Below are 24,648 nucleotides of genomic sequence, written 5' to 3' on the forward strand. Positions count from 1 at the left end.
CCCACATATTTATGAAATCAATGAAGTGATATGTCATGTAGAGTGGTCTGTACAGACACTGCCATTGCTGGTGGTAAACAGATAAAGAAAGTTTTGCTAGAAAAATAAAGAAAATAAATACAAAGAAGAGGGGAGCAATGTGAAAACCCTTAAAGCTAATGGGAACCCAGTTATAAAGCAGTGATGTGGTCGTAAGGTAGCCATACTGCTACTTAAAAAGATAGAATTAGGAAACACTGTGCTGTGGTTTACACATGCATATTTTGCACTCAAAGGGAAGCAGAACACTGATAAAATGAAAAGGAAAAAAAAACTGAGGAGGAGACCTGTCAAAGCCACGTGCCTGACCTCACCTCTAATCATGAGGCTCTCTCTGCAGTGTTAAGTAGGCTCCCTCCACATTTCGGCCTGAATTTAAAAATGGCTCTTTCAGTACACAACTAGTGCAAAACAGAAAGTTGCCACTTGATGAGCTATGTTATGCAACTTTTTATGAGTTAAAAGTGATCTCCATCAGGGACAAGACACTTTTAAAGACTTGGTGTGGTACCTAACCCACCCTACACCATCTACAAACACAATTTTAAACAGGTTTCCAATTAATACATTTAAGATAAAAATACATATTATTATACTTACTTTTCTGGGTTTTCAACTTCTTCAGTAACAAAATTGAGGTAGAACCTAAAAAATAAATAAATAGAAATGCCCTTAGCGTGTACATTTAGACTTATAATAGTCATTATTAAAATAGATCATTCATTCATTTTTCAGGTATATTACATTTCATATTGGTTTATTTATAAGCTGACATTTTAATTGGTTATTTTAGTCAATTCAAACCAAATTAGCTAGATGTGGAAACATATTGGGCTCATCATAACAACAGAATACAGTTCATGGATGCTTCAATTTACTGCAAGTGATTATTAAAAGTTCTGCTCATATAATTCTTTCATTCATATTGGGCATGGCAATTTCTAAGTTGTAGACCTGTAAAAAAAGGTTATTTCAGACACTGTTTTTATAGACAAAGGAGTAAAGCATGTTACCTTTGCAAATTAAATGTCCACTTAACTTACCCGATCATGTGAAAAGGAGATAAAAAACAAGATTTTTGTTCTCATGATTGAGTGCTTTAAGTTAGCAAACTTTACGTCATTTACTAAGTTACATGAATTCTCTTTTTTTGGAAAGTTTCTATTCCTTTCTTAATGTGAATATACACTGCTCATTTAGTAACCTAACTCTATAGTCCCTATACAGTTTCTTAAAAACCAAAAAAAGATTACCTAGCATTTTTTTGTAATGACTATATTTAAGTAACTATATAATTAACCACTTAAATACAGGGCACTTATACACCTTCCTGCCCAGACCAATTTTCAGCTTTCAGCACTGTCGCACTTTCAATGACAATTGTGCGGTCACTGTACCCAAACAAAATTTTTTATCATTTTTTTTCCCACAAATAGAGCTTTCTTTTGGTGGTATTTGATCACCTCTAGGATTTTTACTTTATGCTAAACAAATAAAAACTTTTTTTGTTACTGTTACAAAACTTTATAAAAAAGTTAATTTTCTCCTTCACTGATGGGCACTGATGGGGCTGCACTGATGGGCACTGATAAGGCGGCACTGATGGGCACCTATGAAGGGGCACCAATGGAGTGGCACTGATGGGCACTGATGATGAGCACTAATATGCAACACTGATGGGGTTATTGATAGGTGGCACTGGTGGGCACTGATAGGTGGCACTGATATGCAGCACTGATGGGTACACAAAGGTGGCACTGATGGACACTGAATGGCGGCACTGATAGGTGGTAAGGATGGGCATGGATGGGCACTGGTAGGGGGCAATGATGTACACTAATTGATGGTACTGATGGGCATCACTGATTGGCAGGCATTATTGTTTGGCACTGATTGGCATCCATTGTGATCACTGATTGGCATCCATTGTGGGCACTGATTGGCATCCCTGGTGGCCATGGGTGGCATACCTGGTGGTGACTAGTGGTGGGCATCCCTGATGGTCTTGGTGGTGTCCCTGGTGGTCCAGTGTGGGCATCCTCGGGGGCTGTGCTAATAATCAATCAGCACAGACCCCCCCTGTTAGAAGAGCTCTCCTCTATTCGCGTCTGACAGAGGTAAGTGAGGAAAAGCCAATAAACGGCTTTTCATGTTTACACTGTGATCAGCTGTGATTGGACACGGCTGATCACGTGGTAAAGAGTCTCTGCCAGATCAGAGTTGCAGTGTGTCACACTTACACACCCCAACAACGATCTCCGTGAGCAGCTTGTTATCGTGAAAGACTTCATATGACGTCCAGTCAGGCTAACACAACCACTTTGCCTACGTCATTTTGCTATATGGCTGGCGACAAGTGGTTAAAGCAGATCTTGCACTAAGAAATCAAGAAATGGTCATAAGAAAAGGTCTGCTTATTTACCGATGGATGCACCTACAGTAGGTGAGGGAGACATCACCCTCCTTTAGAGAATATCCTGGGGTTGGATGGGTAGCAAGATGATGCTTCAGAACAGGCCTGTCTTCTTGCACGATTTGGACTATTCAGCATTGCTGGTGATTAGGGATGAGCCGAACACCCCCCGGTTCGGTTCGCACCAGAACTTTCGAACGGACCCCACGTTCGTTACGAACGTTAGAACCCCATTGAAGTCTATGGGACTCGAACGTTCGAAATGGAAAGTGCTAATTTTAACGGCTAATATGCAAGATACTGTCCTAAAAAGGGTTTGGGGACCTGACTCCTGCCTCAGGGGACATGGGTCAATGCAAAAAAAAGTTTTAAAAACGGCCGTTTTGGCGGGAGCACTGATTTTAATGACGATTAAAGTGAAAAAAAATGTGAAATATTCCTTTAAATATGGTGCCTGGGGGGTGTCTGTAGTATGCCTGTGAAGTGCCACGTGCTTCCCGTGTTTAGAACAGTCCCTGCACAAAATGACATTAAACGGAAATAACACCATTTAAAACTGCTTGCGGTTTTAATGTTATATCTGGTTCCTGCAATATGGTTGAAAATCATTGAGAAAAATGGCATGGGTAGCCCTCCCTGCCCATTACCAGCCTATTTGGGTCTTGTACGCATATTAAGGGGAACCCTGTACCCATATTAAAAAAAGGAAATGCGTGTGGCCCCCAGGCCCTATATACTCAGAACAGCAGTATACAGGCGGTGCAAACAAGACAGGGACTGTGTAGGTTTGTTGTGTTAAGTTGAATCTGTTTGTAATTTTCAACTGGTACATTTTTAAAGTGTAGCTCCAGTCAAAAAAACTATTTTTAAGCTTTTTGGAAAACATAGGGAAGGGTTATCACCCCTGTATAATTTGTTTTGTCGTCCATCTTTTTTCATCTCACTTGCTGCTGTCTGATGTTTGTAAGTTGGATGTTTGAAAGTAGGGGCCTGCCCTATATGCTCTGCAGAAATGGCGGAACAAGGTGTTGGTTTTGCCACAACATTGTAAGCCCTCAAAGTGACTCTTGGTGGGCGCTGGAGCGCCTTGCTGTGAACGATTATATCAAGAATTGTAATTACATGCCATTGTTGAACAGTGGTAGAAAAATTGACCTTTGGTGGTTGTGGTGCTGGTGCCACAACACTATAAGTCCTCACTGTTACTCTGGGTGGGCACAGGAAGGGGCCCTCCTGTGAAATATTATATCAAGAATTGTAATTACATGTCCCTGTTAAACAGGGGCAGAAAAATTTGGCCGTAGGCACTGCTGCTGGTGCCACCACACTGCAACCTCTTCCATATACTCTAGTTTTTTTGCTGGAATTAGCCCTGCTGCAAAGCATTGCATCAAAAATTGTACTTAAACGCCCCTGTTAAACAGGGGCAGAAAAATTGGGCCTTAGGCTGAGGTGAATATCGCGGTGTATACTGCGGTCAGGGCACGCAGACAATAACCAGAAAACAGCAGAGATAAAGGGGTATATACAGATGTATACTGTGCTGTGCTGGAGGCACACACAACTTCCAATAACTCCTGCAGATGGCAATTGGGCTCAAATAGAGAACAGCTATGTAGGTGGATTATAGCGGTATGTACTGGGTACAGAGCACGCAGACAGCACGCACTATCTCCTAACACTACTGACTGCAAGCTCTATTATTAAAGATGGATCGCTAGCTATATAGGTGAGGTGAATATCACGGTGTATACTGCGGTCAGGGCACGCAGACAATAACCAGAAAACAGCAGAGATAAAGGGGTATATACAGATGTATACTGTGCTGTGCTGGAGGCACACACAACTTCCAATAACTCCTGCAGATGGCAATTGGGCTCAAATAGAGAACAGCTATGTAGGTGGATTATAGCGGTATGTACTGGGTACAGAGCACGCAGACAGCACGCACTATCTCCTAACACTACTGACTGCAAGCTCTATTATTAAAGATGGATCACTAGCTATATAGGTGAGGTGAATATCACGGTGTATACTGCGGTCAGGGCACGCAGACAATAACCAGAAAACAGCAGAGATAAAGGGGTATATACAGATGTATACTGTGCTGTGCTGGAGGCACACACAACTTCCAATAACTCCTGCAGATGGCAATTGGGCTCAAATAGAGAACAGCTATATAGGTGGATTATAGCGGTATGTACTGGGTACAGAGCACGCAGACAGCACGCACTATCTCCTAACACTACTGACTGCAAGCTCTATTATTAAAGATGGATCGCTAGCTATATAGGTGAGGTGAATATCACGGTGTATACTGCGGTCAGGGCACGCAGACAATAACCAGAAAACAGCAGAGATAAAGGGGTATATACAGATGTATACTGTGCTGTGCTGGAGGCACACACAACTTCCAATAACTCCTGCAGATGGCAATTGGGCTCAAATAGAGAACAGCTATGTAGGTGGATTATAGCGGTATGTACTGGGTACAGAGCACGCAGACAGCACGCACTATCTCCTAACACTACTGACTGCAAGCTCTATTATTAAAGATGGATCACTAGCTATATAGGTGAGGTGAATATCACGGTGTATACTGCGGTCAGGGCACGCAGACAATAACCAGAAAACAGCAGAGATAAAGGGGTATATACAGATGTATACTGTGCTGTGCTGGAGGCACACACAACTTCCAATAACTCCTGCAGATGGCAATTGGGCTCAAATAGAGAACAGCTATGTAGGTGGATTATAGCGGTATGTACTGGGTACAGAGCACGCAGACAGCACGCACTATCTCCTAACACTACTGACTGCAAGCTCTATTATTAAAGATGGATCGCTAGCTATATAGGTGAGGTGAATATCACGGTGTATACTGCGGTCAGGGCACGCAGACAATAACCAGAAAACAGCAGAGATAAAGGGGTATATACAGATGTATACTGTGCTGTGCTGGAGGCACACACAACTTCCAATAACTCCTGCAGATGGCAATTGGGCTCAAATAGAGAACAGCTATGTAGGTGGATTATAGCGGTATGTACTGGGTACAGAGCACGCAGACAGCACGCACTATCTCCTAACACTACTGACTGCAAGCTCTATTATTAAAGATGGATCACTAGCTATATAGGTGAGGTGAATATCACGGTGTATACTGCGGTCAGGGCACGCAGACAATAACCAGAAAACAGCAGAGATAAAGGGGTATATACAGATGTATACTGTGCTGTGCTGGAGGCACACACAACTTCCAATAACTCCTGCAGATGGCAATTGGGCTCAAATAGAGAACAGCTATATAGGTGGATTATAGCGGTATGTACTGGGTACAGAGCACGCAGACAGCACGCACTATCTCCTAACACTACTGACTGCAAGCTCTATTATTAAAGATGGATCGCTAGCTATATAGGTGAGGTGAATATCACGGTGTATACTGCGGTCAGGGCACGCAGACAATAACCAGAAAACAGCAGAGATAAAGGGGTATATACAGATGTATACTGTGCTGTGCTGGAGGCACACACAACTTCCAATAACTCCTGCAGATGGCAATTGGGCTCAAATAGAGAACAGCTATGTAGGTGGATTATAGCGGTATGTACTGGGTACAGAGCACGCAGACAGCACGCACTATCTCCTAACACTACTGACTGCAAGCTCTATTATTAAAGATGGATCACTAGCTATATAGGTGAGGTGAATATCACGGTGTATACTGCGGTCAGGGCACGCAGACAATAACCAGAAAACAGCAGAGATAAAGGGGTATATACAGATGTATACTGTGCTGTGCTGGAGGCACACACAACTTCCAATAACTCCTGCAGATGGCAATTGGGCTCAAATAGAGAACAGCTATGTAGGTGGATTATAGCGGTATGTACTGGGTACAGAGCACGCAGACAGCACGCACTATCTCCTAACACTACTGACTGCAAGCTCTATTATTAAAGATGGATCACTAGCTATATAGGTGAGGTGAATATCACGGTGTATACTGCGGTCAGGGCACGCAGACAATAACCAGAAAACAGCAGAGATAAAGGGGTATATACAGATGTATACTGTGCTGTGCTGGAGGCACACACAACTTCCAATAACTCCTGCAGATGGCAATTGGGCTCAAATAGAGAACAGCTATGTAGGTGGATTATAGCGGTATGTACTGGGTACAGAGCACGCAGACAGCACGCACTATCTCCTAACACTACTGACTGCAAGCTCTATTATTAAAGATAAATCACTAGCTATATAGGTGAGGTGAATATAGTGGTGTATACTGCGGTCAGGGCACAGACAATAACCACTACACAAGAGCAAGATAGGAAATCAGCCAAAAACGATTGGTGTGTAACTGTGTTGAAGGTACACAGAACACCCACTGCTTCAGATGCCAACACACTACACGAGGCCGCCTCAAAGGCGGCCTTATATAGTGTGGGGCGTGCACTACACAGCCTGAGCTATGATTGGCCACAGGCAATCATGGCTCTCCTCGCTGCTGGCGCCGTGATTGGCCAAGCATGCGGGGTCACAGTGCATGCTTGGCCAATCATGAGCCAGCAATGCACTGCGCCATCGCAGTGCATTGTGGGCCGTGCGCGCCACACGAATTTTGACGCGAACGGACCAAGAGTTCGGATTTCGCCCGAACGGACGAACAGCCAATGTTTGAGTCGAACGTACGTTCGACTCGAACGCGAAGCTCATCCCTACTGGTGATCTCAAGAAAGGATTGTGATAAACCATGTGATTTCCCACTGCCTTTTAGACCTAGTGAAATTTAGTCAATCCATCAATAATGCAACTGGATATAAGGGTAGTTTTAGTGATTTCAAAACCCTCCTAGGCAATACAATAATTTTCTGTGATTGCTGAAAAGCAAAATTGTATGCTGACATCATATATATATATATATATATATATATATAACGTATTTGGTGTTAAGATATCCTAATATGGTTACAATCATTGAAAAGCCACAAGGTACTTTGATAATATGTACTTTTAATGGAGTCTTAACAACAATGCTGAGAATGAAAAATTCTTCCCCATCAGTGCTCACTGACAAATTAAAAATCATCTTTGTTGGGAGGTGGCCTTTGAAAGCACCAGACTGAAATCTACAAATGTGAAACAACCTTCCCCCTTTACATCCCTTGGCCTTACATTTTAAATTTAGTCGATCATACTTACTGTCACATAGAAAACATAAGTACAAGAGCCATGAATTGAATAATGGATCTAATGCTCAAATAGTGTTAGTGCAGATTTGATTCAAATATAATCTAATGTAGTCATAATAAAGTGGCATAAAATCATCCAATAAGAAGCCATGAACAGTTGTTTTTTTGTTTTCTTTTTTATGAAAACTAATATTCAATAGACATAAACTGGCCAGATACTTTTGTAATATGGTATTTATTATTCTTACTCAATGCATTATGTTCAAGTTTTTACTTTTGGAATTAATTCTTCTTCTGCCCTTTACAATAGTTGGTTCCTTTTTTCCATTAACTTTTTTTCCCTCTATTTGGCTTGCTCTCATTTAATTTTACTCTTGGTCTCTGCGATATCATATCAGTGTGCTAGATGGTTCTGCATTACATTTTCAGCTAAAGCTACTGTTCTTTACTTTTGTCAAGACCCATATTAATTTCAAATCATTGATGACTAAGTATAAAACAAATAGCAGCATTATCTAATTTAAGAAATGCCTGCAGAAATTAGAAGGTCAGGAGATTTTTTTAAATTGTTACCCATTTTCAGAATACTTCTGAAAATGGGTAATGGTATATTCTACATTGTTATATAATTCACGTTTTTCATGGTTCTCCCTTATAGCTAGTGGAAGTGGGATCTCTTTTTTTATTCTCTGCATTCAGTTTAGAAATTATCTAAGAAAATGTAGTAGGTTGTGTAAGCTTTGAAGGAAATTACTTTTATGCAAATTAGCATTATAATAGAAGTCAGTTTAAATTTCCGTCCACTTTATCCAGCACTACTTTGCTCTCTGAAAAGCCGCTATAATATATTCTTGCTAGTAGTCTGTGTATTGTTTCAGCTTTAGCAGCATATGACTACGAGGTAGCCTTTGCATTTAATACATTTACATATGAGAAAATAGAGAATATATGAAAAAAGCATTCAACTAAGTGTATGCAGTGTACTTTTTTCTACAGTAGGTGTAGTGCTAGGGGTAACGCAACTGGTCCATTGCCCCATTGTCCTAGCAGCCAAGAGGATGTCCCTTTTCATGAAACATGTGTCATCTCTTCTGAGTTTCGTGCCATGGCTGTGACTCCCTCATGGATGCATGGGAGTGACGTCATCATCGGCCCATCAGACGACTGGATCATGCAAACCCAAAAGTAAGAACAGGTGAAGATTGAAGACCTGTCAGTGGCAACAGTGTGCCATTGAGGGCTTTTTTCTAAGGTAGGCATTTCATAATGTTCTAGTATAGACGTCTTCACATCCATAGCCAGTCTATGCACATGATAATGTCAGGAACCACTGGACCCGGTTCAGGTTCAGCTTCAATTACATTTAAATAAGCCAAGGATAGAACTTTTGTAAACTTTAATGACAAACTGTATTTCAGTGTCTTGTCAATGACCACATTGTGTGGTTCTATATGCCAGTAAACATTTTTATCCAAGTTCAGATTACCCCATACTGTATACTTCTGACTATTTACCATCTCAGTCTACTGACTCAGAGTTAGTGGTGTTTCTCTGTCATGTATTGACATACTATCATGTCCTTTCTCTTATCTGAAGCTGGTAAAGACAATAATCTACTGTAGTTTAGCATAACAGTTTAGCACTAAGTTTAGAAACATATCTTGATGCTATTTTATAGTTTTACCTCTTCCTGTTATTTTTCTAACAAGTGTTAACCTTGTGTTGTCTGTGGATATGGCATCAAATCCATCACATTTGAAAACAAATTTGTTACATTTTGCTATGTTATTAAGAAACGGTGCATTAAGCAGCTGACAGATTACATTATACGACTGCAGACAGTTTGATAGCTGGTTCCAACCATCAGTTCACTTGATTTAAAGAGTATGCAGCCAGCATAAAGAAAAGAATCTGAGTAGATTTGCATCCTAAATAGTTTGAAAGAAATCTTAACAATTGTGTCCATTTAACTGTGTGCCATTTAGAGATTTGCTCTATTACAAGGATGTTGTATTGATGAAATTTGTATATAATGTCAGAAAACAATACAGAATGCTTTTTAGTGTAGCGTTGGTCCAAGAAAAAAAAAAGCTGTACAGTTTAAAGCAGGGATAGGAAACCTCGACTCTCCAGCTGTTTTGAAACTACAAATCCTATCATGCCTTTGCCTCTAGGAGTCATGCCTGTGATTGTTAGGGTCTTGCAATGTCTCATGGGACTTGTAGTTTCAAAGCAGCTGGAGAGCCAAGGTTCCTTACCCCTGGTTTAAAGGCTTGCGTAGATGGTGTGGTGGAGATTTTGAAATATAATATTTATAGCAAGGAGCTCCAAGGGAGCCATTGGGAGGACTTTCTAATTAACTTACCATGCCCCGTTTTGGATATATATATTATTATATATCACTATTTACTGTTTTTGGTATCTCAAACACACCGACATGTTGGTCTGCTGTCTGCATAGTAACTAAGTTACCCTATTGTTTGTAGAGATGGCCATTTCAGATATAGTGCCTCTTCCTGTGCCACAAGTCCTTGAAATGCTCATTTATGTTATATCAAAGAGGGCTGATGGTTGTAAATCAAGAGGTAATTAAACAGGTACTTAGGTTTTCAGACACAGAGGCTCTTTAACTGGGCTTGAAAGTACAACCAATCACAATTTGAGGCAACTCAACCAATAAACATTAGGCTGCAGGGGTAGCCAATCAGGATTCAATGCCACTTCTGAACCAATGAGGTGACCCTGATTTCTGATTGGTAGGAGTGGGGTATTCTAACAACATCTATAGATGTTGATTTCTAGAGATGCTAGTTTTCTTAAGCCTCAAGGAAGAAGTCTAGATAATTATTATGTCTCTTTTCTGTAACACTTTCTATCATAGGACTTTGCCGTAATATAATATTAATCTCTTGAAAGGATGTGTATGACCATTATAGCAATATTTGGTAACATCGTTGTTTTTAAGGTTGTATCCTCCACATTCTATGGGGTAATCTAACATTTATTTTCTGTACAATAGTAAGTTTAAATAAATTAGATTGTTACCCTTTTTGCACAGGTATCATTCGTTCTTAATTTCATGGTCATGTAGATAAAAGGTTTTTAATCACTTATTTTATGTATAGGTAAGTATATAAGTGAGGTAGGCAAATTAGCCTTAACAATGGACACTAGCAGCATGCTTTCTGATTCATTTATCTTATATTTGAGATAAGATTGAGATCCTTCAAAGTTTCTTCATGGATGTTTATGATCCCCTTCTGAATCACATTCGATTTTTTTTTTAACTATTCATTTTGACTTGTATGGGGAGAAAAGAAGTCATGAAAGAAAGCCCATGTGTGTAATCCCAATACACTTGTTGTACACAATGCGGAACATTTATCAATTCTGTGGTACAGCAACACAATGCTAAACAGGATCAGGAATCAGTAGACTAATTGTATGACAGATTTCTACAAGGTTACAGCTTGATTAATAAATGCCTCCCTTAGCACTGCGACAGAATGAAATCTGACCCTGACCAATTCTTAATTGTGTATCTGTTTTAAGTAACAAATCTGTCATGCTTATGCAAAGCAATTGACTGTATAGGATTCCAGGCACATAGGTCAAAAACACACAGGAAAATTGTTGCATAGATTTTTCTAAAAGAGAGACAGACTGATTTGCTAATACCTGCATTTCTAGTTGGCTTATTAAATGCCCCCCCCCCCCCCACCTGTGCACTGTGAAAAGTTCAGTGTGCATATAAAATGTGCTCTTGGCTCTTGTGCGTTAAGGTCATACTTGCTTAAACACACAAGCAAGGACTAATTTTCTTTAAAAAATAAAAATTACACACACACACACATATATATATATATATATATATATATATATATATATATACAGTAAGTGCATTTTAACCAATACTTTAAGGCCTGGTGCACACATATGTATGACAGTTAACCTTAAGCTGTGCAAGCTGTGAAGGGGATTTTTCAATGTCAGGGAGATAAGGATCTGGAACTCTTTTCCACAATTGTTGTTGTCAGTGGGAAGTATTGATATTTTTAAAAGACTCTTGGGTGTGCATCACCCATAAAACAACATACAGGGATATGGGAAATAATTATTGATGCTGACACACATACACCTACACAGGTTGAACTGAATGGACTATTATGTTTATTCAACCTTACATACTATGTACAGTAGGTGCCGCCGATATTGTGTTTCTAGCGTGATCCTGTCGCGCTGGTTCCCGGCGACAGGCTTCTCTAACCAGTGCGATCCCGTCGTGCTGGTTCTCGCTCTGGCTGCAATAGGAAAATGTCATTTTCTTATAGTAGCGAGCGAGAGAACGGCGATAATGTCGCCTCACTAATGAAGCCTGCATGCCTTCGGGGGCATACCAGGCCCTTAGGTCTGGTACAGATTTTAAGGGGAATCTTCTATGCCGAAAAAAACGGCATGGGGTCCCCCCTCAAAATTCATACCAGACCCCAATCTGAGCATGCAGCCCGGCCGTTCAGGAAAGGGGGTGGGGGCGAGCGAGCGTCCCCTCCCCTCCTGAGCCGTACCAAGCCGCGTGCCCTCAACATGGCGGGGTGATTGCTTTGGGCACCTTATCCTCATGCTGATGAGGACAAGGCCTCTTCTCGTCAACCCTGGCCGTTAGTTTTCAGGGTCTGCGGGCGAGGGGCTTCTCGGAATCCGGGAGCGCCCTTTAATAAGGGGGCCCCCGGATCCCGGCCCCCCACCCTATGTGAATGAGTATGGAGTACAATGTACCCCTACCCATTCACCTGTGAAAAATTTAAAAAAAAACACAACACATAAGGTTTAAAAATAATTTATTGCACTGCTCCTGTGGTCTTCCGTCTTTGGGGGTCTTCTCGCCAGACTACTCCACTATCTTCTGCTCTTTTACTAGCTCTTTTACTAGCGGAGGAGCCCGGCTTTCTTCTTCACTGCCGCCACCCGGGGGTCTTCTTCTGACTTCGGGGGTCTTGTCCCCCTCTTCGGGGTTCTTGTCCCCCTCTTCGGGGTTCTTGTCCCCCTCTTCGGTTCTTCTTGCCGGGCCTCCACTTTCTTCCTTTAGCTCTTTTACTAGCGGAGGCCCGGTCTTCCGTCGCCACCGCCCCTTCTTCCGACTTCAGGGGTCTTGTCCCCCTCTTCGGTTCTTCTTGCAGGGCCACCGCTTCTTCTTCCAGCTCTTTTACTAGCGGTGGCCCGGTCTTCTGCTGCCGCTGCCGCTGCCGCTGCCGCTGCCGCCTTCCGTTCTTCTTCTTCTGCTTCTTCCTTCTTGAGATGTTGACTCAACACTCTCTCCAGCCGCAATGTCAGGGACGTGGTGTGTGGCGACTTATATATGGACAAGGGGTGGGGTCACCGGTTGATGTCACATGGTGACCACGCCCCCGTATGATGTCACAGTCCTGGAGGATGCTGGGCCGTTTTTTTCGGCGTAGGGGATTTCCCTTAAAATCCCTACCGGACCTAAGGGCTTGGTATGCCTCCGAAGGGGGAGCCCATGCCGTTTTTTTTTTTTATTTGGCGTTGAGTTCTCCCTTAGGATTCATACCAAATACAGTGCATGGTATTGGCGGGAATCCAATTCAGATCCCCGCACCAGTGTGAACCCGGCCAGCGATGCTTGTCACTTATCAGGAAAGGAAAAGAACATTTTTTACTTTCCCGATGCGAGCCGGCTCGGCGCTGGCTCCCACGCCGGCGCTCACAGGGTGTCAATCTCGCAGATAAAAGTGGCGAGATTGACACAATATCGCGGTCACCTACTGTAATTATGTAAAATCAGATTGCAGCAGTTTGAACCTGGTCTTAAAATGTCCCTTGCATCAAAATGTAAAGCCCACTTACTTATTGGTGCCCCAGCACCAATATAAAAACATTGCATTACATGTTTAAAAAACACATTTAAGAAATAAAAAAATTGATAAAAAAAAACTCTGAAAAAAACAATATCTATACAGTATATCTATTTCTTACACCCACCATACCTTACAGCCACCTGTAATTAATATGATCAATGATGATTTTACAGAACTTCTGGCAGCAAAAAGATTCTAGGAATGCTGAAGATTCCAAATCCCATGCAAAGATACCCCAGCACTGTACAGTAAGAACCAATTTAAGGTCATAATAATTATTCAAAATATTAGTTTGTGTCGAGGAAGAATGACAAACACAAAAACAAAATAATCAATATATATGTTGAAATTGATGAAAACCTCTTGATATGTTTGCATTTGGAAATCTTATGGAAACTGAAATTGTTTAGGTAGAGGTAAACAAACACTATCCTCTCCTTGTACATGCATTTTAGTAGTGCAAAAAGTGTATTTTTACATCAGAAATTTGTATTTGGATTCCTGAAACACACATTATTTGAATTAGCAGATTTTTTAATCGTTTTTATGGATTATGCTAATTGCCTAAAATGCTAAATTTATTGGAGCTTTAATCAAATGCTAAACAAAAAGCTTCTTAAGTGGCAAGTGTATAGAACATACCTATGCATTTCTTAAATACTCACAGGTTTCAACTTAACTACAGGTCTGTTTTAACTATATATGCATCAGATACCAGTTTCATGGTTTGGCTTCAGTGATAATCCCACACAACACCCTCCATGCAGTTTTGAAGGCTAAGTGAGACAAATGGCAGCTGTACAGTTCATCTATACAAGCTTAGTGCCCCACTGTGAACCACGTCTGCTTCAATAGCAAATCAAATTAATGTTAGGCGAAGAACACATAGGATCATAGATAATGGATAACCTACAGGATGCAGTTTCAAATAAGTCAGGACAAATAGATATATCATGATCTCTTATGTGCTTGATGAAGTGCTGCTGAGCAGTTTTGAATGTACTTATTATGAATTATTAAGGTAGACTTTGATAATAGCACTTGAAATCTTACATATTATTTAGTCTCATAGTGAAAATATAGGCTTAGTTAGAAGTTGGTGTACTAACGAAGGCTTGTTCTAAATTTAAGACCATGGGAACCTCTGCATGCTATATTGTCGTACATTGACTGCTGCTGTTATAAGAACTAGATCCTGATTATAACACAGCCTCCATCTGATCATCACTTTCCAAGATAGAACTGTTACAAAGCGTTGTGAAAATGTAAAAGAATAGTATTTTATTTCTGACCACCAGATGAGTTTTTTTTTTTTTCTGTCCACCAGACGAGTGCAAATATTCCTGTAAATGGTTGTAGTATAAGTGAAGGCTTCCAAGGACCTCCACTACATCGGTAAGAATATTGGTCTCTTAAAATTGTCTCATTTTCTTATTTCAAAATAATAAACATGATGGTTAAGGTGTCTACTTACCAACCAGAATATGCATACATTCCAGAATAAAAAGCCAAAGGTAGACCCATAACACCGACATCCTTCCCAACAAAGGCATCTTTGAAATTCTGAGTCTCACCTAAAAAAGACAGGCTTTTAGTGACATTCAACAATCTAGTTTGTCATTCATTACAGTTTACATGGAAGTATTTTATGTTAAAAATATGACACAAGTAAATTTTAGATATGTACCTGTCAAGTACTATACTGGAAAATGCCCATCTACTGTTACACATTTCAGCCATCGTTATATACATTGTATATATCTGAGTACAGATAAATGCACCTTAAGGAATATCAATGAAATGTGCCAAACAGAGGTGTAATTATAAGCAATATCTGATCAATCTGTCAAATACATATTTTTTTGCAGAGAAAACTTGTCAGTCCTTACATATTATTCACCATTTACTGACCCAAAACAGGTAATGTTAAGAAGGTATGCCTGTAATTTAAGAATATCTAAACACAATGGAAATCACTTTTTTTCAGCCTAAGTACATTTTCAGCAAGCACTGAAAATATCTGTTGATTCTGCCAGAAATGCAGTGTCCTTATCACTTCCTTTGAGCTAAGCTGCAAGCACAATTTTCCTTTAAAGCTATAGTCTGCAAACTACAAATTCCCCTCCCACCATGTAATAAAGATAGAGGATGAGCTATTTGTAGTCTAGAACAGGAGGACAGTCTAAATGACAACCATAACTCCCTCCTAAGATACAGTGGAAGAGTAAGTGTTGTCACCATAGGATATGATGTGTATTACTGGTAGGATCTCCAGGTGAAAAAAAGGACAAAAGCCTAAAAAAAGAAAACCAGTGTAATTCAATGTCATCACATCGAATGCTCTGTACTCACGACCGGACTTTCCAGCAGACTAGGTCCGACGGACTTCCCGCCGGAATTCCATCGGAGTTCTGACGGACTTTCCGTACTAACAGACTTACCCACACATTACCGGACTTTCTGGCAGACTAGGTTCCATAGGTCCTCCCGACGGAGTACCGGCAGACTTCCAAATCAACGGACTTGCCTGCACACGGACTAAAGTCCGTTCATTTTGATAGTGATGAGTTACGACGGGACTAGAAAAGGAAGTCAATCTCGGCGCTTTTATCAGTGAGTTTGAAACCTTGCAAGCCCTGTTGCCTGGTATGGATTTTAAGGGGAACCCCTATGCCGAAAAAATGGCGTGGGGGTCCCCCCAATGTCCATAAGAGACCCTTATCTGAGCATGCTGCCCGGCCGGTCAGGAAGGGGGGTGAGGATGAGCGAGCGCCCCCCCCGAACTGTACCAGGCCGCATGCCCTCAACATGGGGGGGTGGGTAAAGTGTATAAGTTACCAGTGAAAATGAAAAGCCAAAAGTAAGGGCATGAGGCTAGTCCTTAGCCAGCATGCAGGTGGGTGTATAAGAAGAAAGCCTCGAGTGTCAGTGGCCACCCCGGGAGGCGTCCATATATGCCCCTCCACGTAGATGTGCACCGGCGTCACACCATGCAGCAAGACAAGGGGGAGGAGCAGAACCAGCCAGGTCAGCAGACCCCGGCCAGTCAGCACCAAGGATTCCCCAGTCAGCTGACGAGCATGTCAATCTCACAACATAGGCATGGTAGCGCCAGAAGGGCGCCGCACGGCCAGTGCAGGGTGGGGACGCTGACGCGCAGTGACGATGTCCCCGACCCCCCACCACAACCAGCGGGGGGTAATTAAGGGAGACCCAGCAGGCGCGTCACAGCTCCCGGGATGGGAGAAACAATCATGCATGGCAGATCAGCTGGGCAGTGATAACATCACCATATCAATTTGAAACATACTAAAAGTAAATACATAAAAATAAACATAAGAGGGAGATTAATAGATAATGTTGGTAAATTGAGTAGCAAGCTTACTCATAATGGTAAGTAGATCAACAGGATCAGATGGCTAACTTAGGATGACCCATATTACAGGGGACAAACAAAAAATAATGATAAACATTGTAGCGTAAAAACCACGTGCTTCCATCCCTGAGTCTAGTTACAGAAAGAAATCAAGTATTATTTGTGTATTGTACTACTTTTGTATTAATTTATGTGTTTTTTATTTTATATTATTATCTGTATTATATGGCATGCAATTAATTAAACCTGATTATGTTCACCTATTTGCCTATCTGGCTAACCACGAGCTTCATTTAAAGTCCCACCTTTTGGCTCTGCCCTCCTTTTTCTGACCATAATAGGGATGGAAATGTATGACCCTACCAGGCCATAATTTCAATTAAAGTTCCAAGGGATGGAATACCTGGCCTTACCAGACCATTAATTCATTTAAAGTCCCTAAAAACGTATTTATCTCTGTAACTAGACTCAGGGATGGAAGAACATAGTTTTTGCTCTACAATGTTTATTATTATTTTTTGTTTGTCCCCTGTAATAGGGGTCATCCTATGTTAGCCCTCTAATCCTGTGGGACTTGTAATGTTCATGATCTCATGAATGAGTTTTAATATTTAAAACTTTCTATGCAAAGTTCATAATTCAGTTTGTATTTTGGATCATTTAAATGTGCTTATTACCTATGTAGACCAGTTAGTATATTTCATTCAGTACACCAGTATCTAAGGCTATAGTGATTTAGTAGTTTGAAGTGAGGTGAAATAATATGAAAGTTTAGTAAAGCCATGTAAAACATACCTGATTTACTAAAAGGAAACCTAAATTAAACACTTAAAAAAAAAAAAAAGTTAACAGAAACAGCATATCACACCACCCTCCTCACCCCTGGTACACACCGGGCACTAGTGCACATAGTAAAAACACACCAACAATAGCTGCATGTTTTATTTTAATTTGTGTATTAATATTATTACTATTACTACATAAACTGAGATACCATTTTCTGAGATATAGATGAACACTAGAGGGTGCATTTACATATCTGTTTGTGTAATAAAATAAATCTATGGAACAATAAAAATAGTAAACAGTAAAAATTTGAAATATCAGGAAATTATTTTTAGCTAATAGTTATAGCTATATAGATATAGTAATAATAACTGAAACAAAAAAGTATTGAAAATACAGAAGTATTACTCCTTAACAACATTTAAGGAGTGTACTAAACATGGTTAAAGTGGTTGTAAATGCTTAATCTTTTTTTTCTCTCCATGCAATTGTTTTGCAAAAAGCTTGCATTGATTTTGTTTTAATTGTATTTAGAAATTATTTGACCTACTTAAAAACTAAGCAAGGTATTACTTATGCAGGGTTTATGCAGGACTACACAAATGTCATTTATTGTTCTTGTTATTTGCTGTCTCTAGGTAAGGGTGCCTAGTGTCTTTGTTCTTTTAACCAAGCCTCACATGGGCAAACAGGTGGTGGTGAGTCAGCTTATAGCTAATAGAAAGTCCACTTGTATAATAAAACAACTTTATGATCCCTCATAGACTATGCATTATCTGTGATCCTTATGCCGCATACACACAATTGGAATTTCCGACAACACATGTTCGATGGCAGCTTGTTGTCAGAAATTCCAACTGTGTGTAGGTCTCATCGGACATTTTTTGTCGGAATTGGTTTTCAAATTTTCCGACAACAAAATCCATTGTCGGAAATTTCCGATCGTGTGTACACAATTCCGATGCACAAAATTCCACGCATGCTCGCAATCAAGCAGAAGAGCCGCACTGGCTATTGAACTTAATTTTTCTCAGCTCATCATACATGTTGTACGTGACTGCGTTATTGACGTTCGTTATTTCCGACAACATTTGTGCAACTGTGTGTATGCAAGGCAAGTTTGAACCAACATCCATCGGAAATAAATGCAGGATATCATTGTCAGAATGTCCGATAGTGTATACGCGGCATAACAATCAATTTCCTTCAAAGAGAAACTATTGGCAAAATCATAAATTCCATATATAATTCCATATATAATTCCATATATAATAACCATATATAAAGGTGGATAAGGACAAGCAAAAGAAAAAGACGCAAAAGTTTCATAGAGATCTAGGTGATTTTAGAGCCATTATAGCGTACTCATGGCAGCAGACAGTGACAACTACTGCTAATGTAATTAATACGGAGAGCTATCAGCCTCAAAACACAATCTGTGAGATCCCAACAGCCCACTCCACATACATCACACATGTATGGGAACACCATTAGGGACAATAGAATACAAACACAGCCACCAGTGAATCACTCCACCCCTATTAGAAGTGGTAGAGGTCAGGGAAGAGGAATAAGAGGGAAAGGTGGACAAATGAGGGAATATCACCACTCATCCTATGAAAACTCTTACCAGTTTCCAGTATATAAAAGCTTTGAACCACTGTGGGAATATGAGGATAGGAATTGATCTCAAACACTGCATCCTTTTTTAGGGAGAGGAAGAGGGTGGCAGAGAAGGGGCCAAGGTTACCCACCTTGCAGAGGGAGACCTCCAATACACCTCAAATTAACACCTTTCCAGAGGTAACAGTGGAAAGAACAACCTTACTGGGAGAGGGACAATGTCCAGCAACAAGGTCCAAGGAGAGTAGAACAAGGGGATGTAGGGCTGTACACAGGGTCCAGAAAAAGGAGGGAGGTGGACTAGGAGGAATCTACAATCCGAGTAATGGGACTTTGGCTCATAAAGAAACTAATATTTTACATCTTGGTCTAAAATGTGGTCCTAAAAGACCCATTAATAAATTTAAGGACATTTAAGGAAATTCACACCCAGTATCGCGAGCCTCTTTATGAGAGAGTGGGAGGACAAAACTATGTTTAGAGCAAAAAGAGAAGAATTCATTTTCTATAGAAGATATATAGACAACCTGTTTTTTTATGTGGGCAGGATCAACACAATCTCTTCAACAGTTAATTAAGGAATTGAATACCGATGGAAATAGTATTAAATGAACAAGTCAGTGGAGCAAAGATGAGATCAACTTCCTGGACGTTAATGTGTATAGGCAGAATGATAAGCTTGAGACAAAGGTGTTCTTTAAGCCCACTGACCGTAATAGCTACCTCCCAGTACAAAGCAGTAGACATGTGCATTCATTTTCGTCCGAATGCATTTTTGCCCGAATTTCAGGTATTTTTGTTATCGTTTTAACAAACGATAACGAAAGTGCAGAATCCGAAAAACCAAAGAACCGACATAAACATATGCTTTATTTTTGTTTTCCTTTTGACAACAGTTCGATATAGATAGGAGATTCAACATAACGCTGACAATAACAATCTGTGTCTATCGAACCTGTGGTCAAATGTGCCTAACCTTAACTTTATTAGTCCAGGATTATTCTACATAGAGATTTGACATAGAGAGAAAAGATTGCTGCTGGAATTGGGTGGGGGAAGTAAAATAAAAATAATGATGATGATGAATATTATTGGTTGATTGTAACCAAAGAGGAGGAGCAGTAAAATAGCTAGAACTAAGTACACACGTACAGCCAACTTACTTTCACTTACGATTGCTAGCAGAGAAAGACACACACACTGAATCATTTCAGAAGACAGTCAATCTTAGCCGGCCCGTTTGTCAGAGAACCTAAATTATTTAGCAATTAAGCATAAGCACAGCAGCAGAACAATAGTGAAGCAAGCTACAGTTCAACTTAACATTTTCATAATAATCTGCTACTATTGTGTTAGTGTTGTGAACTTGATAGTGATACTAGTGTTGCTGCTAGTGTTGTGATAGCCTCAGAGGCTGCCCGTGTTGTGGGGGAGATTTATTATTATAGATTCTATATTACAGATTGAGATTCTATATAGATACTATATACCCTATCCTGTTACCTGTCTGATCAGTGATCCCTAGCACCAGTCCATTTTCTGTTTGAACTATATACATTCAACAAGAACAACAAAGATTCAACAAAGCAGCAGAAAACATACAGTACAAAGGTCGAATCTTTGGCTTATAGTGTCTGCTGAAAGTTGTAAGAAGATTTGATGGAGCAGCTAAACTATACGGAGTCATACAGTTTAGCTGCTCCGTCTAATCTTCTTTGAACATTCAACAGACACCATAAGCCTTCAATGACAGATTCAACCTTAATTAATTTGGATTTTCGGACTAATGCAATTTTTAACGAAAAACAAAATAAATAAAAAATGAATTTTGGGAGTAACTAAATAAATATATTTTTCGGACGAAAAACTAAATTCCAAAACAAAATATTTCAGTGTGCACATGTCTACAAAGCAGACATTATCCCCTCTGGCTTAAAAACATCCCGAAAGATCAGATTATGAGAGTCAAAAGAAATTGTTCTAGCACCAGTGATTACATCTCCCAGTCTAAAATAGTGAAATACAAGTTTCTTGATAAAGGATATAATTCAAACCATCTTGATAAAATAGTGGAGGAAGTATTGGCATTACCTAGAGAAAGTTGTTTTGGTGGGACAGCAACATGTAGGAATACCGATAGCCAGGAATGGGGTTTTATTACAGGATTTCATTTGCAATATAAAGAAGTAGAGTCAATATTTATGGTTTTTAGATAGAATACTTAAACCTGTGCTCCCCTCTAATCCTAGATTTATATATAGGAAAGCACCCAGTTTTGGAAATAAAGTAGTAAAAAAAAAAGTATTAAACCTGCCCACTAGACCACCATCTTTTTGGGATAGGGATAGCTTCTTTGCATGCAGGAAATGCAGAGCTTGAGAAGTAACCAGACCCTTGAGGGGGTTGGAGAGTTTCACTTCTACCTCTAATAATAAGGATTTTCTCATTAGAGAGTTTAGTACATGCAATACTACTGACGTGGTTTATGCTTTGGAATGCCAATGTGGACTTATGTATATAACCTGTACGAACAGACTTTTTTTTACAGATTAGGATAGCAGAACATATCCAGAATATTAAAGTAGGGTTTAAAGACCACAGTGAGTCCCTACATTTTAAAATGTTCCATAATCGAGATCCATCTGGCATAAAATTATGGGGTGTGGACCATTTGAAACCAGTGTGGAGGGGATCCAATATTGTTAGGGAACTTTCAAAGCGTGAAACACATTGGATATTCCTTGCTGACACACTTTTGCCTAAGGGGCTTAATGTAGAATTGGATAGCAATTGTTTTATTGGTGACTATGACTATCGAAGCTTGCTCTGATATCGGTTTTAAACTTAGTTTTACATTTAAATTTAAATGGTATGTTCAATTGGCCTATGGATGCTAATAATGTTCTGAGCTACATCTGTATAGAGATAGATCATGTGGTTTTAATTTCATTTTAATGATCAAATTGATTCAAGACATTTATTTGTGACACTTTGGTATCTTACACCATCTCTTTTGCATAAATTCTTTCCAAATACTACAGATCATTGCTGGCAATGTCACAAGGACTGGGGGAACTCTTACTTAGTAAGAGGCGTGGCAGGTTTTTGTAAGTTGTAATTCTTTTTTTTACATGCTGTCACCAGTGTAGTACAGCATCATCATATAACTGGTGTGGTGGTGATCAAAGGCACTCACTGGTGACAATACGAAATAAAAAAAATTATACATTTTAAGTATTACATTTTTTTTCTTTTTTTTATTGATTTTTTTTTAACACTGTGACCAGAGCAATTTAATGTTACCATAGTAATGTTGTACTGTTCTGGGGAAGTTATCAGGATATATATATATTTTTTTTTTTACACATTATGTTTACATATAGCAAACATTTTACTGAATTAAATTAAATCATTCTGTTTGTTTTGTTGTGATTTTCTGTGATTGGTTAAAGCTAATCACATGGTACAGGCGGGCTTTGATTGGCTCTGTCTGTACCATGTGATCAAATTGACCGATCACAACTAGCAACACAATTGTACACAATGTATGGCATGAAAGGAAGCCATCCATTGTGTACAACTGTCATGTGACCTGCTGTGATTGGTGACAGCGGTCACTGATCAGTCATTGGCTGTGTCCCATAGGCACAGTCAGTGACAGATCGCTCTGCTGTGCGGCCCCATCGACGCTTCCTGGCAGGACATTATCATAAAATACAGATACCAATTTTTTCATATTGACCATGATAGATGAAAAACGAAAATGATTAAGCACCATACATTCCCTTAAAATAACATTGGGTTTTGTAAACTGAATTTTGTCTGTATATGCTAGCACAAATTTGTATCAATAATAAATGTCTCCATTTACCAAAATCTTCCTATATAAGTTGCAAAACAGATAGCAACATGCAAAAGTACTGCTTTCAAGTGATGGTATTTTCTGCTATATATGCTATTCTCAGTCTAATAAGGGAGCTCACAGGCCAAACTGGTAGCACTACAGGAGCAACAACAGCAGGAAACGTAAAAGAACCACTGCTGCAGTGATACTTCAATGCTGCTGGGGACTGCATTTTTTTAAGTGTATACTACCCTATATATTTATTTTTTCTATGTGTGCTCACATATGTGTATTTTATAAATCATATTATTTTCATGTACTTCTTCCATCAGAGGTATCTGGTTTATCTTGCTAATCACCTTTCTTATTTCTTGTTCTAAACTGTCCACATAAAGCACAGAAGCTGATCTGTGTTAGTGGGGTCAGTTTTCATCCTTTGTCTGGCCATTCACAGGTATAGGACACTGTGCAGACACATAGCATGCCTGTATTGGGGAGTTTGTACAGCCACCACACCCCCCAAAAAATCACAGCCTGCCTTTGGCACATGCCCCCTCCCAATTACAGCCTGCCTCTTGATCACAACAATCTGCTCAAGCACAGCCTGTATCTTGCCTCAAGCTTAACCACTTGTCGACCACCCACCGCAGTTATACTGTGGCAAGGTGGCTCAGCTGTGCAAATTGTCGTAGGTGTGTGTCAACTCGTGCACTCACTTTTATGGGCATGCGCGTGATTCCATTGGCCAGCGGGGGAGCCAATAGGCGGGTCCGGAGGAACTCGATGTCCGCCAGCCACCCACGATCATTCCCGCAGTGACAGAATGGGAAGCTGCCTGTGTAAACAATGCAGATCTCTTTTCTGACAGGGAAGATCACACAGATCCTGTATTTCTGCTATGCAGGAAGACGGATCTGTGTGTTGTCTCAGTGAGTCCTTCCTCCATACAGTTAGCTCGCCCCTAATATTAACCCCTTCCCTGCCAGTGTCATTAGTGCAATAACAGTGCAGTTTTTAGCACTGATTACTGTAGTAATGTCACTGGTTCCCAAAAATGTGTCAAAAATGTCCGTTAGGTGTCTGATCTGTCCACTGCAATGTCGCAATCCCGCTAAAAATCACTGATTGCCGCCATTACTAGTAGAAAAATAAAATAATAATAAAAATACCATAAATCTATTAACTATTTTTTAGACGTGATAACTTTTGTTCAAACCAATCAATATACGCTTATTGGGATTTTTTTTACCAAAAATATTTAGCAGAATAAATATTGGCCTAAACTGATTATCAAATTAGTTTTTTTATTTTTTTATTTTAGAAATATTTTATATCAGAAAGTTATAAAATATTTTTTTTTCATAATTGGCACTTTTTTTTGTTTATAACGCAAAAAATAAAAAACACAGGGGTGATCAAATACCACTAAAAGAAAACTCTATTTGTGGGAAAATAAGGACAGAAATTTTGTTTGGGCACAGCGCCGTACGACA

The 24,648-nt window shown here is 39.9% G+C and overlaps 1 protein-coding gene across 1 annotated transcript in view; it reads right to left on the minus strand.

Annotated features, from left to right (window-relative positions):
- The window catches only part of SLC7A11 (solute carrier family 7 member 11), a 430,028-nt gene that overhangs the window by 237,413 nt on the left and 167,967 nt on the right, over positions 1 to 24,648 (minus strand). The window contains exons 5-6 of the mRNA XM_077476913.1: positions 15,001 to 15,100; positions 640 to 684 (exon numbers count right to left, since the gene is read on the minus strand). Of these exons, the coding sequence (XP_077333039.1) occupies positions 640 to 684; positions 15,001 to 15,100 (145 nt within the window). The remainder of the gene's footprint in view (positions 1 to 639; positions 685 to 15,000; positions 15,101 to 24,648) is intronic.

Source organism: Lithobates pipiens, unplaced genomic scaffold (assembly GCF_037356315.1).
Source record: "Lithobates pipiens isolate NorthernLeopardFrog02 unplaced genomic scaffold, aLitPip1_a1.2 Scaffold_13, whole genome shotgun sequence".
Lineage (NCBI taxonomy): Eukaryota > Metazoa > Chordata > Amphibia > Anura > Ranidae > Lithobates > Lithobates pipiens.